The sequence below is a fragment of the Lygodium microphyllum genome, chromosome 7, assembly GCF_053477565.2.
Source record: "Lygodium microphyllum isolate KBCC chromosome 7, Lygodium_microphyllum_v1.1.10, whole genome shotgun sequence".
NCBI lineage: Eukaryota > Viridiplantae > Streptophyta > Polypodiopsida > Schizaeales > Lygodiaceae > Lygodium > Lygodium microphyllum.
The window spans coordinates 97,191,210-97,205,209 of NC_141141.1; the positions used below are offsets into that span (position 1 = coordinate 97,191,210).

A 14,000-nucleotide genomic window follows, 5' to 3' on the forward strand; every position below is an offset into this window, starting at 1 on the left:
CCTTGATGCCGTACCCATGATACCAGGTATTGAACCCATGACAATTTTCCCAGATTGCTGAACTAAAATTCAAATATATTAAAAAATATTTAATGAAGGATGTGAACTCTTATTTCAATGTACAGATTGAGAGAGTATACATGCTAGCATCCTGGAGAGTCAAATCGAGAGTCCCCCTCTATAAATGTACTGAAAACCAGAAAGTGGCCAACCAGGAAAGTGCTAAATTGAAAACCCCTCTATAAATGTACTGAAACAAGAAAGTGGCCATTGGAAACCCCTATAGAGTGCAGGCTAGCAGCCTGAGAAGCGAGCCCCTCTTTGGAAATATAATTTGCTCATGCTTCTGTATACAGCTTGGATCCACCAGAAGACTGCAGGTACTATCAAAAAAAACACACACACATGCCCCCCAAACAAAAAAAAAATCAGGAAATATAATTTGCTCATGCCATTGTATACAGCTTGGATCCACCAGAAGCCTGCAGGTACTCAATCACATTGTTTGCAGTATTGTATCCTGATGCTAAAGCTTTCCCTACAGCAAGGCCACCTCTGAGGTTTCCTGAAAAGCGTAATCAATAATGTTAAGTTTTACTAAAAGTTTTACACCATCAAAAGTATGTATGACATTATTTGTCATTGAACTAACTCTAAAACTACATCCTCAAAAAACCTATCCATACAAACAGACTTGAAATTAACATATGATAAGAATGGAAACTGAACCCAAAAACGCTCACTTGTTTCCCTGCGTCCTCAGAATAAAACAGTTTCAAAGAAGACCCAACTTTATGCTCAGCACCTACCAGCATAATAGAATCCTGGAAGTTCCGCTTCCAACTTCTTGAATGATTCCAAGACTCTATCGTATCCTAGGCCATACTGAGGAAAAGCCTTACTCCAAAATACATGCCTGCAAAATGGTCCATGAAAAGAAAATGTGAGAACCATACCACACATAGATCATTAACTTTAAAGAATAAACCACACGAACCATGCAGTCCTTCACACACATTGTTTACATCTAAGCCCTGTGCTTACATGCAGAAGTACACAGCCCCTTGCAATTTTGACCAATCCAGAACCAATGACTCAAATAGAAGCTCTCATGGTTGTTCATTTCACCGTTGATTTCAACATTTGAAACAAAGGAATCATGGAACTCAATGCACTCTCAACAGGTTTTACTTCTTATGGCAGCATGGCTACATGTTTGATGCATAATCTTGTGCCTTATCATTATAGAGGTATGGGCTTATTATTTGTTGAAGTATCTGCAATCATAAAGAAGTTCCAAGTACATATGCATTACCCCTTAACTACTTATCAGTTCTAATGCTTTCCTTTTTGTGGCCCATCAATAATACACCCTGATGATATTAACTAAAATTTGCCACTTTCCTTGGTCTGATCTTGAAACATTTATTGATCTTCACATCTGCCCCTTGTTTAGAAATCATGTGCCCTATGAAGTGGATCTTGAAGATCATAAGAACCATAGAAATACCTGTGTGATATTCAAGCTTCTTTATGTCTCAGCAACGTAAGCTTGACTCTCAATAACATTAAATCGCCTTGTAAAGAAGAATGTTCTAAATATGGCTGTCCTGATAATTAACTTTTAATAACACTTATGGAAGGGAGCTAGCTGAATGCAACACTAACTGAATGCAACGTGTGAAAAAATAAAATTCATGACATCCCAGACCGAGGATTGCATGCCATGCAAAATCTATAATTTTCACTGGTCTGACTTTACATCGTTACCGATGGCTTGCATTTTCCTAGCAGATGATGCAGTCACAATCCACAAGCACATCTCTAATATCACCAAGAAAAGAATGCAAGCTAAGAGTTTGCATCTTACTTCAAAAAGGCAGGTTGCCCCCTTACACCTATCAAATGATGGAGATCTTTCATCACCGCTTCTTTCAATTCCCACCTTCAATGTCAACAGAGTTATATGAATAAGATGGTGTAGATAATGAGTTTCGGCTTGCTTAACAAAATGCATCTCTACTTTTTAAATAATGCCTGCAACTGGTTTCTAACATGGCAACAAATGCTTAAACTAACGTTGACTTTGATGCAGCCTCCCTGTTTCTGCTTCCGCCAATAAAGGTTGTGAATAGCATTGTATCAGGTGGTGCCCTGTCTGGAAACATAGATGATGAAAACAACGTGCCTGCTTCCAACATAAAGAGTCATTGCTGCATTTCATACAAAATCTTTATCGAAATATTCAAAAGCTTTCACCAAAGCATGCATGAAGGCACAGATTTCTACCTAAAGTTTGAAATCCATTAGCCTGCTCTTTAGATGGAACAAGAACTCCAAAACCATCCAATGGAGATTTCACATCTTCCTTCTTGAAAGCCATCACAAGCACTGAAAGAGGTTGATATGTCACCTGAACAAAAATCATCCACCAAAAGCTTAAGGAGGCCGATATACTTGAAAGACAATTGCAAACTTCCTTCTTAAACCCATTGCAAATGACACTAATCTAAAGGCTTAAACAGATACTATGTAGTTGGAAAGGCAAATGCAAACAGAAGGTGTGAAAAATAACAAAAGGAAAATTCACAATCTTCAAAGTTAAATAACTCAGCTTCAAGGCATAATCACATATGAGTAGAGCATGTCAAGGCTTCACCCACATTGCATCTCAAATCTGTATGGAAATCCCAGTTACAGCTTCAAGAGTGGATCCTTGCAAACTGCCTTCACAAATCAATTTCAGCCCACAATCTCTGCAAAAAGAGCATAAATCGGCATGGGAAATCCTTTAAGACAACAAATCAATTGAGCCTCCGAGTGTGAAGGGACTGCAACCAGTTGAGGTTTGAACCTTATAGAAAAGTTCTATATAAACAAATAGCCTCTAGAACAAAGTAGACGTGAAAAATGGCAACCTCTTCTTCCCATGGGTTATTTCCTCCTTTGCTCCAGCAATGACTCCTGGCACTAGTTGGTTTGAACTTCGAAAGAGAACCTCAAGCTCTACGCAGCGAGCCACGATAATTACTCTTTCTTCTCCTTTCTTCTCTATTACTAACACAAGCCCCCTACTTGGGTTCACAAGCAAGCCCTATGCTCAAACCCCTTGCTTAAGCCATGTGCTTTCGACAGGTAGAGCCACTACTTCCAAATGAAAAGCTGCCCCCTTACTTAAGCAAGCCCTATTATATCAAAACTATGTACCAAGATCCCTTCCCATGTATCCAAAGCCAAGCTATTTTGCTTCAATTCCAGCTGCTAATAGCTGCCCAAATTAATGCCAAAATGGGCTATGGCAGCCCCAAATCAAGCCTCAACCGCTCAAGCACCTGCTTGACCTAGATCTAAATCCCAGTGATGAGAATAGTCTCTCTATCAATGTGTGGTCAGTAAGCATCATTGTTACAAAAGAAGCTCAAATCCTTGACCTTCACAACAATGCTTCACTCTTCGTGCTCCTTGCTCCAAGCACAAGCTCCCACGAATGCCAAATGCCATTCTAATCCTAGTTAAGAGGAAATCAATGGTGGGATGCAAGGTAGAAATTATGGAATGGAAGACGGTTTTGAGAGAGAGAGAGAAATAGGAGAGAGTTATGTGGGTACCCTTATTCTTTGTCATCTTTACTTATATACGATTGTATTGTGTGTACTTATACAAGGGGTACCCACCTAGCTATAGGCCATTGGCTTTTACCCCAATAGTGCCATTGCAAGGAATCGTTCACTTGCCCAACAGCCCACGACAAAGGAAAGAAGAAAGTGTTGGATGACAATGATGCATCTACTACTCATTTGGTATTTGATGGAGATTCTAGTGGTTCAGAGAGTTTGGATGATGAGCTCGGTATTCATTTAGTAAAGACACCAAGTGTACAAAGAGCACATGATAATGTAAAGACTCCATTAACTGAGCCAATGATACACAGGTCTAGCAAGGTCAGATACTCTGCTAAAATATTTGGTTTTGAAGGTTATGCAACTCACCATTATGCTTATATAGTAAAAGTAGTTGAGGATATTGAGCCCACTGTTTTGAGGATGTTGTTGGTTATGCTCATTGGAATGTAGCAATGGATGAGATGGCTGCATTAGAATCCAATAAGACTTAGGATTTGGTACCCTTGCCGAAGGGCAAAAAAGTGTTGGTTATAAAAGGGTTTACAAAGATCAAAACAGGGGTCCACTATAGAGGATGTCTATTAGGTGACTCTAAATGAGCTGATAAAAGCTTAAGATAGAATAAGAGATGCGGATGTGATTGAGCTAGACCTCAATACATTGGATGATCCACAACCAATTAAATTAGGATCTATGCTCAGTCTAGAAGAAAGGAAGGACTGTGTCCTTGATCCAAGAATTTTGTGCATCTTTGCCTAGAGCTATGATGAGCTGAGGCGTATTCCTCCCACTTTAGCTATGCATACCATACCCTTGAAAAAAGGTAGCCACCCTGTGTGATAAAAAGTAAGACGTATGCCTTTTGAGCTAAGAGACGAACAATTTGAGGAGTCGCAGAAATTGTGTAAGGCTAGCTTGATATTTTCCTGTACAATATAAGAAGTGGTATTCACCAGTACTTATTAGAAAAAAGAATAATAATCAAATCCGGCTTTGCGTAGATTTTAGGGAGCTCAATAAACAAATGATTAAAGATTACTACCTACTGCCATTTTGTTGACTAGATTCTAGATCAGTTAGCAGGTAGAGACATCTATTCATTTATGGAGTGCTTTGCTGGATATAACCAAATGGCTATTGCAAAGGAAGACAAGTTGAAAATGGCGCCAAGTTCTTAACAACATACAACTGATAAGAATTTTTGTGATATTTTCCCAAAGGAGTTGAAAATCTTTATTGATGATCTAGGGGTAGCCATTGTTGAGCTAAAATATGCATTACTTGCTGATTAGCCTCTTAAACAACCCCAAAACACACTAAAAATGCTCTTTTAGAGTAAAACCCTAAAAAGGGGAGCGGTTTGAGAGAGTTCAGTGGAAACCCTAAAACGGGGAGCGGTTCAAGAAAGTTTAGTGAAAACCCTAATTTTGGGGCGCCCTTCCACATCTATAAATAGACACGCTGCCCCCATTCAGCAATCATCCTTGTTTTGCAGGTTACACCAGTCTACACACCCTCTGCTGCTGTTGGCGCCCAATTTCCAACCTATAGCCCGGCTCCATCTGCTATCCAGCCATCATCAACTGCAGCCACATCATCTTTAGCCTGTCCATTACTGTAGGCGACAGCTCTCAGCTGCCGGCGACTGCTCCAAACTGTCCCAGACTGCTGTTCAGCCATCTCTAGGGTCAGCCAGCCTGCGTTTTCAGCATTGCAGGCCCTGACACTCTCAAACACTATTTCATCCTGCTGTTTACAGTAGACTGTGCACAGTTTCCAGCCCCCAATCGATGGTACACTGCTGTGTTTACCAGTTTCCAGCCTCTAGACTGCTGCGTTTTGGTGACCAGCCTGCTACCATTCACTATTCAGCACTCCTACACTCCGACTGGTGGTCACAGACTTGGGATCCGTCTTCGGTGGACGTCACACTCCGACATTGCTCTGCCCTTGAGCACATTGTACACTCTTACATTCATTTACAGCATTCATTCACTTCAGAGTTGTGTTCTCTCTCTCCCTTCTTCTGTTTGTGTTTGAGTTTTTGTGTTTGAGTTTTGAGTTTTGCGTTTAGGGTTTGAGTTTTGAGTTTTGCGTTTAGGGTTTGAAGTTTGCCCTCTGTGTCTGTGTCTGTGTCTGTGTCTGTGTCTGTGTCTGTGTGTTTCTGTCGTGGTCGTACACTCTGTGTGTCCTCAATGCAAACCCTAGCAGTCTTCTCAACATGGTATCAGAGCCAGTGCTCTTGTAAAGAGTATCCTGCGGATATTGTTGAGAGCTAGTCTTTGTGCAAGGCACACAATACGACTCATAACTGAATCACAATGTCCCAAACACCTTCTCCAGTTCCTATGATGTCTTATCAAGCTTCTCCATCATTGGAGGCCCTGAGATGGCATTATGGACTCGGTGAGGAGGACGACACTCCACCTTCACCAAATTTCACTAACATGACAGAGGAGGACTTTGAGTACTATCGCAACAAGTACGGTGATGTTTACACCCCTCCTACCAGTTTTACTACCACATTCGGACCAGTTGGTGAGGCTGGCCACCTCTCCGATCATGGAGGACATACGGCATTCGGAACATCTGGCGATCTATCTTCATCATCTCCGCCAGGTCCAATGTCAAGTTTGTACAATTCTTTTGTGTTGCATGAATCAAAACCCTCGCCTGTTTCTTCTTTTGAGGTACAGGATCCGGATGGCTTTGCGTACGTGAACTTTAATAGAGGGGGCTCACGAAGCAGATGAAATTCAGGTACATCTACAGCTTCTGTTTCATTTGAGCATATTATACACACTTCTCACTTCCCTTCCATCCCACCCTCTTCTATATCACACCTTGATCATCTCTTGTTATCTTTCCAAAATATTGGATTATACTCTACATCTGCTTCCCACACCCTAGGGGTTGGATCTTCCATCTCCGCTCCTAGCACCTTTTCCTTCTCCACCCCATTCTCTACCTCTTTGAACCATGGTACTTCGTTAGGGGGAATGCCACCCTTTAACACAATGCCTCTCACCTTTCAGCAAATGAGCACACCCATAACTCTTGGGTCGACTGTGATGGGCATCCCCCTCACTATCCCCAGCTTCACATCTCCCATGACCACTCATATGCAGGGGTTTCCATCCTCAGCTTATGGTGCATCTTCACACTCTCCTTGGGTTACACTTACGCAGGGATTCCCATCTTCTGCTCACCGTATTCTCGTCCCACCTCCTTGGGTTCCTCATGTGGCTACCATGTCCATGCCTAGTCAATCCATCCCTACCTATGGATCCACCTTGCACACTACACGCATGCCTGTGGGTACTCTGGGGCCCATTCCCAAGTGTACTCCACTCCCCTATCCTACCCCCACACTACTTTTTCACACTATCCATCTCTAAGCACTACCACTCCTGTTGCAACGGCCAAGAATGCTTTTACGGATAAGACACGTTTTAACAGGTCAAATTTCACTATTTGGTCGAATTTCATGCAACAAGTGCTTGAGTCTCAAGGTCTTTGGGACCTCGTCATTGGTCTAGAGCCTATGCCGGACCCTCGACTAGCTCATCCTGACTACATCCGTCAATGGAGAGTCTGTAATGCTAAAGCCAATGTTGAGCTGATGCAGGGATTGCTTCCTGAGTTTCACTCTCAATTGCAACACTTCCTGCTCGCGTCAAAGCATTGCAGTCACCTTCTCAACCGCTATGCGGCTCATGATCATACTCGGCGCATCAATCTCGACATTGAGCTTCAAGAGTTCTCTCTTAAGGAAGGGGATGATCTGAAAGTCAAGCTGGCTGACTATAGGCGGTTACTTGCCGAGTTCGCCACTATTGGCTCTCCAAAGTCAGATGACGATCAGGTTACATTCTTCTTGAATAAGTTGCCCGCAAAATACTTCAATTTCATTCAACACATCATCTCCCAACCTCGATTGCCAACCTTCTATGAGTTTGAGTGTCAGTTCTTGCGTTACGCAAGGCTGCATAATCAAGTCCACAAGAAATCCTCATCACAACCTTATTCAAAGCAGAGGGGGTTGGTTGCTTCTTCTTTGGGAGGGAAAACCACCAGCGACAAGAACTCGCTAGATGCGAAGGCAAGCCAATCAAAGGGTGACTCCTCTTCCTCCGATGGAACCAAATAATCAACACCTATCTAGCAGCAACTCCCTAAGAAAAACCGGTTTTGTACACTGCCAGTGAGCACGCCAGGTGGACGAGCAGTGTCGCTCCAAGGCCCAAGGTCCTTCACCTAAAAAGCCTTCGCAGACCGCTGCAACTTCCAGTGGGGCTACGACTTCCATTGCCGCCCCATCTGCCCCTCCAGCCCCCACAGTGACTGCTGGACATGTGGCACCCGAATAGCCTCAGCGGCCATCCTTCTCTACTCCTGAAGAATTGGTTGATTGGTCTGCAAGTTCCGATCCCGTTGCACTTCATGTATCTATCTCAGCTTCCTCCCCACCTCGTCAGGCGTTCCCTTGGCAGAGCCCTACTACTGGACATACGCGATGGTGGCCACCTTCTTAGACTAGCATGTCTCTAGGTCCTTTTGGATACCCTAGGTCAGTCTAGCATTCATTTTTCGCACTTAGAGTCGGGCCCATAGGATTTTTGTCTCTACATTTTAAGTCTTCCGCTGTATTTACTCACACACACATACACATTTGCATCTTCGCACTTCTTCCTTCAGTTAGCTTTTCATTTTTGTTTTGTTTTGTTTTTGGAGCGTCACACTACTGACCTCTATGATTGCAAATTTTGATCTCCTTTGCAGATTTTGTTTTCAGTGTAGGGCTAACATGCATGTTTGTCCAGTCCTACCTGGGCTGGAGACTTGGGATGTGCGCCATTCCTTCATGGTTTCATCATCCTTGGAGTTTTGCTCTTCTACCAGTATGGAGGCTTCCCCTCCCGAGGCGGATCGTGCAGCATCTCTCTTGATGCTATCATGGCGGTGACTTCTACCTAGCTCTTCCAGCTAGGATGCTTCCTCCTCCTCTTCATTCCTTATGGTTCTCGGCACCACACGAAGACCGACATCAGGCTCCTCTTCCTTCTTCGGCATCTACATCCAGGTTGAGAGGGGGTTCCACCCTTCTCGGTATTCTACAGGCTTCAGCACTTTGTCTTCGACATCGGCTTCTCCCCCTTGTTATACCTTACCCTTTGCATTGCATGATTTCATCATCTTTGTACTAGGACGCTTGGGCAAGTGAACAATTTTTCCATGAGGAACACTGTCCAAGTGGCACTTGCTGCATGAGCATTCTTCAGCATGTAGCATACTTTACATCTCAATGTGCAAAGCACCACTTGAGCGGATCCTAAGCTATTTCCACTGGCGGCTGTTGTTACCACACCACTATCCTTCTTCATCACATGGATACCTCATCACCTACTTTTCCTCGTCATCGACACCCTGAGTGGATGGGTTAGCTTGTATTGTTTTGTGATGTGTTGGGTGTACCCTCCCTACTCCCGTCTTCTGGGTCACTATACCTCAATTGGCCGCATCCCATAAAATTTACCACACTTATTCAAAAAAAAAAAAACACACAACTTCTATGTTGTTCCATCTGCCTTTGTAGGGCTTGGTAAGCCATTGGGCAGCCGATGTGCACCCTTTTTCCGATGCCCTGTCCTCCCTAGGGTGGCTACTTAGATTCCCTTGGTAAGATAGCCATCACCTCTGTAGTCTTGGTAGACCACTAGGCAGTCGACATGCACCCTTCGTCCGATGCCTTGGCTGCTTTGGAGTGGGACACCTTGGGGTACATCAACATCACAATGGCTGGCCTAACCTTTTGGCTCAGTTTTGGGCCTGAGAGAGGGTGTTGAGCTAAAATATGCATTACTTACTGATTAGCCTCTTAAACACGTCCAAAACACACTAAAAATGCTCTTTTAGAGTAAAACCCTAAAACGGGGAGCAATTCGAGAGAGTTCAGTGGAAACCCTAAAACGGGGAGCGGTTCGAGAAAGTTTAGTGAAAACCCTAATTTTTGGGGCGCCCTTCCACATCTATAAATAGACATGCTGCCCCCATTCAACAATCATCCTTGTTTTGCAAGTTATACCAGCCCACACACCCTCAGACGGTCAGCCAACCTACGTTTTCAGCATTGCAGGCCTTGACACTCTCAGACACTGTTTCATCCTGCTGTTTACAACAGAATCTGCATAGCTTCCAGCCCCCGATCAGTGGTACACTGCTAAGTTTACCAGTTTCCAGCCTCCAGATTGCTGTGTTTTGGTAACCAGCCTGCTACCATTCACTATTCAACACTTCTGCACTCCGACTGGTGGTCACAGACTTGGGATCCGTCTTCGATGGACGTCACACTCCGACATTGCTCTGCCCTTTTGAGTTTTGCGTTTAGGGTTTGAGTTTTGAGTTTTGCGTTTAGGGCTTGAGTTTTGCTCTCTCTGTCTGTGTCTGTGTCTTTGTGTTTTTATCGTGGTCGTACACTCTGTGTGTCCTCAATGCAAACCCTAGCAGTCTTCTTAACAACCACCACAAGGGAGAGAGAGCTGATTATTTTAAGAACATGTTTTGAGCATCGTAAACAGTTGTGCACTGCTCTTAATCCAAGAAAGTGTGTCTTTGGAGTGCCCTATGGATTGCTATTGGACCATATGGTTAGCTCGACTGGTATTGCGACTAATCTTGAAAAGATAAAGGCTATTGTCCCTATGAGTCCGCCACGTACTCCTAAAGAAGTACATAGCTTTCTATCATCTGTGGGATACTATTGAAGATTTATCAATAAATTGGCAGAGAGAACGTTGCCACTGACGAATTTATTGTCCTCTAATTGTCGGTTTGTTTGGATTGACCCATGTCAAGTATCCTTTGAGGATGTAAAGCAGGAACTAGTGAAAGCGCCAATCTTGAAAGCACCCAAAAGGGGTGAGGTTTTCTATATATTTCATTAGCCACAATGTATAGTATCAGCTTTACTGTTTAGCCCAGATTTGGGAGGAGAAGTAGTATCATCCAATTACATTTGCTAGCCATAAATTGGAGCTATCTAAGATTAATTATACCTATATGGAGAAGTTGCGCCTTGGGATGGTATTTGCGACAAAGAAATTTAGGTATTACATCCTCTATAAAAACGTGGTATTTTATACGAAGACAGAGGGGTTGAGGCTATTGATGAATAAGTTACAGCCGCTTGATCGTCTAGCAAAATGGTTGATCACCTTGCAGGAGTTTGATTATAAAATCAAGAGTAAGCCACCAAAGTTGCAAGGCATCATTGAATGTCTTGTGGATTTCGAGGAGCCAAAGGAAATTTTGGCTGAAGATACTGACCTCGAGGGTCTATTCAAAATTGATACAACCTCCATTTCATCCTGGTATGCTGCCATAACGCATTATCTATCTACAGGAGAGATTGCAGCTGCTTTATCAAAGCCTGAAACAAGAAAAATTAGGCAATAAGCCTTGAAATTTTCCTTGATTGCAGGAACACTATACTGACAAGGGGTGGATGATATTTATCACCGATGTGTCCTACCTGATGAGGCCTCCTTTCTCTTGGAGGAGTGCCATGACTTTGCTTGTGGAGGGTACTTTACTAGACAGTTAACTGCACAAAAAACTTTTGAGAGCTAGATATTGATGGCCGTTCATTTTCCACGATGCTTTCGTGTACGTCAAGATATGTGATACATGTCAGAGACATGACAGTAGGGAGAATAGGAAGTGCCCACTGACCCCCATCAATGGCTATACTACCATTCGAGAAGTGGGGCATTGATTTCGTTGAACCTATACATCCTTCGTCAACTACGTGCAATCATTATATCATTGTGGCAATCAACTACTTTACAAAGTGGTCTAAAGCTCGAGCTACAATGAAGGATAATACCAAGAAGATGGCCAGTTTTATCATGGAACAAATTGTTTGCTGCTTTGGTCCACTAAAAGAGTTAGTGTCTGTTTGTGGAACACACTTTTCAGACAAGGTCATTAGAAGCCTTAACAAAAGCCCTTAAAATTAAACACAAAAAAACTATCCATGTATAATCCCCGAGCAAATGGACAAGTAGAGAGTACAAACAAATAGCTTGTAGGAAATTTATTCAAGACAATATCCGAGGATAAGCGCAATTGGGATAAGAAACTTCATGTGGTTGTCTAGGCATATAACACAACATTCAAGAGAGCAGCACGATTCTACATTTGAGCAGTTTCAGGATTTGATATTAACCGTGGGTTTTGGGGTAGCTGAAAAAAAATAACAAATAAAAGGGAAAATACCTGATAGTGGGTGTATGGAAATGCAAAGAATGCGCTCTCCTCAATCCAAAAATATCTGGATTTTTTTTTTCTAAATGTTTAGTTGGGGTGTGGAATGAAAAAGGGTGTTTTTAGTATTATTTTTGTATTTTTAAGGAATGTAGGTGGAAAATGAAATATTATGACAGCTTAGAAAAATATGCCAAAAATAAATAAAAATGTTAAGGAAAGTGTTAGGAAGTTTGCATAAATTAATTTGAAATTTTTAAGCATTTTTAATGAATTTTTGTCATATTTTTGGGTATGTTGAAAGATTTTGGAATTTTAAAATGGGCAGAATTTTTTTTTCTGAAATTTACAAGTGTAGAAAAATATGGCCATGGGTTGCAGAAATAATAGGAAAGTTTCCTAGATTTTTCTGTAATTTTTTCAGAATTTAAAGTGTTGTTAAATGATTTTTTTGTATTTGTCAATGTTTTTGTTTTTTTTTTAAATTAAGTTTAAAAGGGTTTGCAGGCGTGTGAATTAAAAATCTGGGAAAATACCCAGCAATAGGCTACGTGTCAGCAACCGACGAATGATCTCCTGCTCACGATCCCGCACACGAACACGCACAAGCAATCTCAATCACGCACTCGCGCGTACACACCTGCGCGTGTGTCGAAGTACGGAAGAGGGTATCTGCGTGTGTGGGGGGAACAGCGGCTGAGGAAGGGGGACGGTGGGTTCGGCTGGTGGGGTTTCTGCGTGGGAACAGGGGTTTGGGAAGGGGTACGGCGGAGGTGGGTATATGTGGGATTCGGGGTGGGAGAAAGAGGGACATATGTGGGACGGGGGGCTTGCAAAGGGTAGTGTGGCAGGTGTGTGCAAAGGTGGGAGGAAAGGGGGCCTGGTTAGGGGTGGTGGGGAGTGTGTGGTTATATGGTGTGAAGGGGGGCTAGTGGAGTGGGGGAGGTTGTGTGTGCTGGGGGTAGGAACAGAGATTAGTGGGGGGGGGGGGGGGGTTTATGGTGGGAAGTGGGTTTGTTGGGGGTAGGAACAGGGATTAGTGGGGGGGGGGGTGCTTAGTGGGTGGACTGGGGGGTGTGAAGGGGGATTAGTGGGGGAGGGTGGGTTATGGTGGTGGGAAGGGGGGTTAGTGGGGGGGTAGATTATGGGGGTGGGAAGGGGGGTTAGTGGGGGGGTAGGTTATGGGGGTAGGAAGGGGGGTTAGTGGGGGGGTAGGTTTGAAACGGGGGGGGGGGGGGGGGGGGGGGGGGGAAAGGCGGAAAGTGTGGCAGGGCGGGAGAGGAAGAAGGGCGCTGCAACGGGCGTAGGCGGGTGACTCCGACGGAGCCCAAGCGCTGCGGGCGGTGGTGAGGGCCACAAGGCGGCCGACTGGCGAGGCGGGCGGGCGGCCTCGACGAGGGCGGCAGGGTGGTAGAAGACGAGGCGGGCCGCGACGGCGGCCAGGAGCGCTGCGGGGCGTCCGACGGTGAGGCAGCGGGTGGCGGATGCCGGGCGAGGCGGCTCCGACGGTGCACGCAGGGCGGCCGACTCAGGCGCACCAACGGGCGAACGCAGGGCGAGGGGAAGAGGGAGAAGAAGGAGGGGAAGGAGAGGGGAGGAACTGCAGGGCGGGAGAGGAAGAAGGGAGAAGGAAGAGAAGAGGAGGAGGGGAAAGAAAGGGGAAGAGGAGGAGGTGGAGATGGAGGTAGGGAGGGAGGGAGGGAAAGAAGGGATGGAGGTAGGTACGCAGGAGCAGCGGGAGAGGGAGAGAGGAAGAGGAGGCAGTTGGAATGGGGAGGGGTCAGGGGAGGGGGGGAGATAGAGAAGGCCATGAGGGGGGGTGGAAAGGGATAGGGCAGGGGGGGTCCATAGGGGGGGGTGCCTAGGGGTGGGAATGGGCGGGGTGCCCAGGGGGTGGGAAAGGGGTAGGGGTTGGAGGTAGGGTAGGGTGGGAAGATGGGCAGGGGCCCAAAGGGGGAAAATGGGCGGGGGTCCCATAAAGGAGAGGCGTACCCCCCCCGGGTCCCGCACGTGTGCGCGGGGCGGGGTAAAAAAATTTACCGTGACGGGAGTGAAAGGGCGGGACGGGGCACGTAAAAACACATAAAAAATAAAGAAAAATTAATAACTCCC

At 44.7% G+C, this 14,000-nt stretch overlaps 1 protein-coding gene across 6 annotated transcripts in view; it reads right to left on the reverse strand.

The window, feature by feature from the left end:
- Positions 1-264: 264 nt before the first annotated feature.
- The window catches only part of HEMG2 (Flavin containing amine oxidoreductase family), a 66,513-nt gene continuing 52,777 nt past the window's right edge, over positions 265-14,000 (reverse strand). For 3 of the 6 annotated variants that reach the window (XM_087681715.1, XM_087681713.1, XM_087681716.1), the window contains 5 exons: positions 2,290-2,413; positions 2,080-2,188; positions 1,871-1,945; positions 810-916; positions 265-565 (listed from right to left, as the gene is read on the reverse strand). In XM_087681715.1, the coding sequence (XP_087537841.1) occupies positions 447-565; positions 810-916; positions 1,871-1,945; positions 2,080-2,188; positions 2,290-2,413 (534 nt within the window). In that variant the 3' untranslated portion in view covers positions 265-446. Of the gene's footprint in view, positions 566-809; positions 917-1,870; positions 1,946-2,055; positions 2,189-2,289; positions 2,414-14,000 lie in introns of those variants that run through there. The other 3 variants (XM_087681714.1, XR_015691361.1, XR_015691360.1) reach the window with 3 other exon arrangements.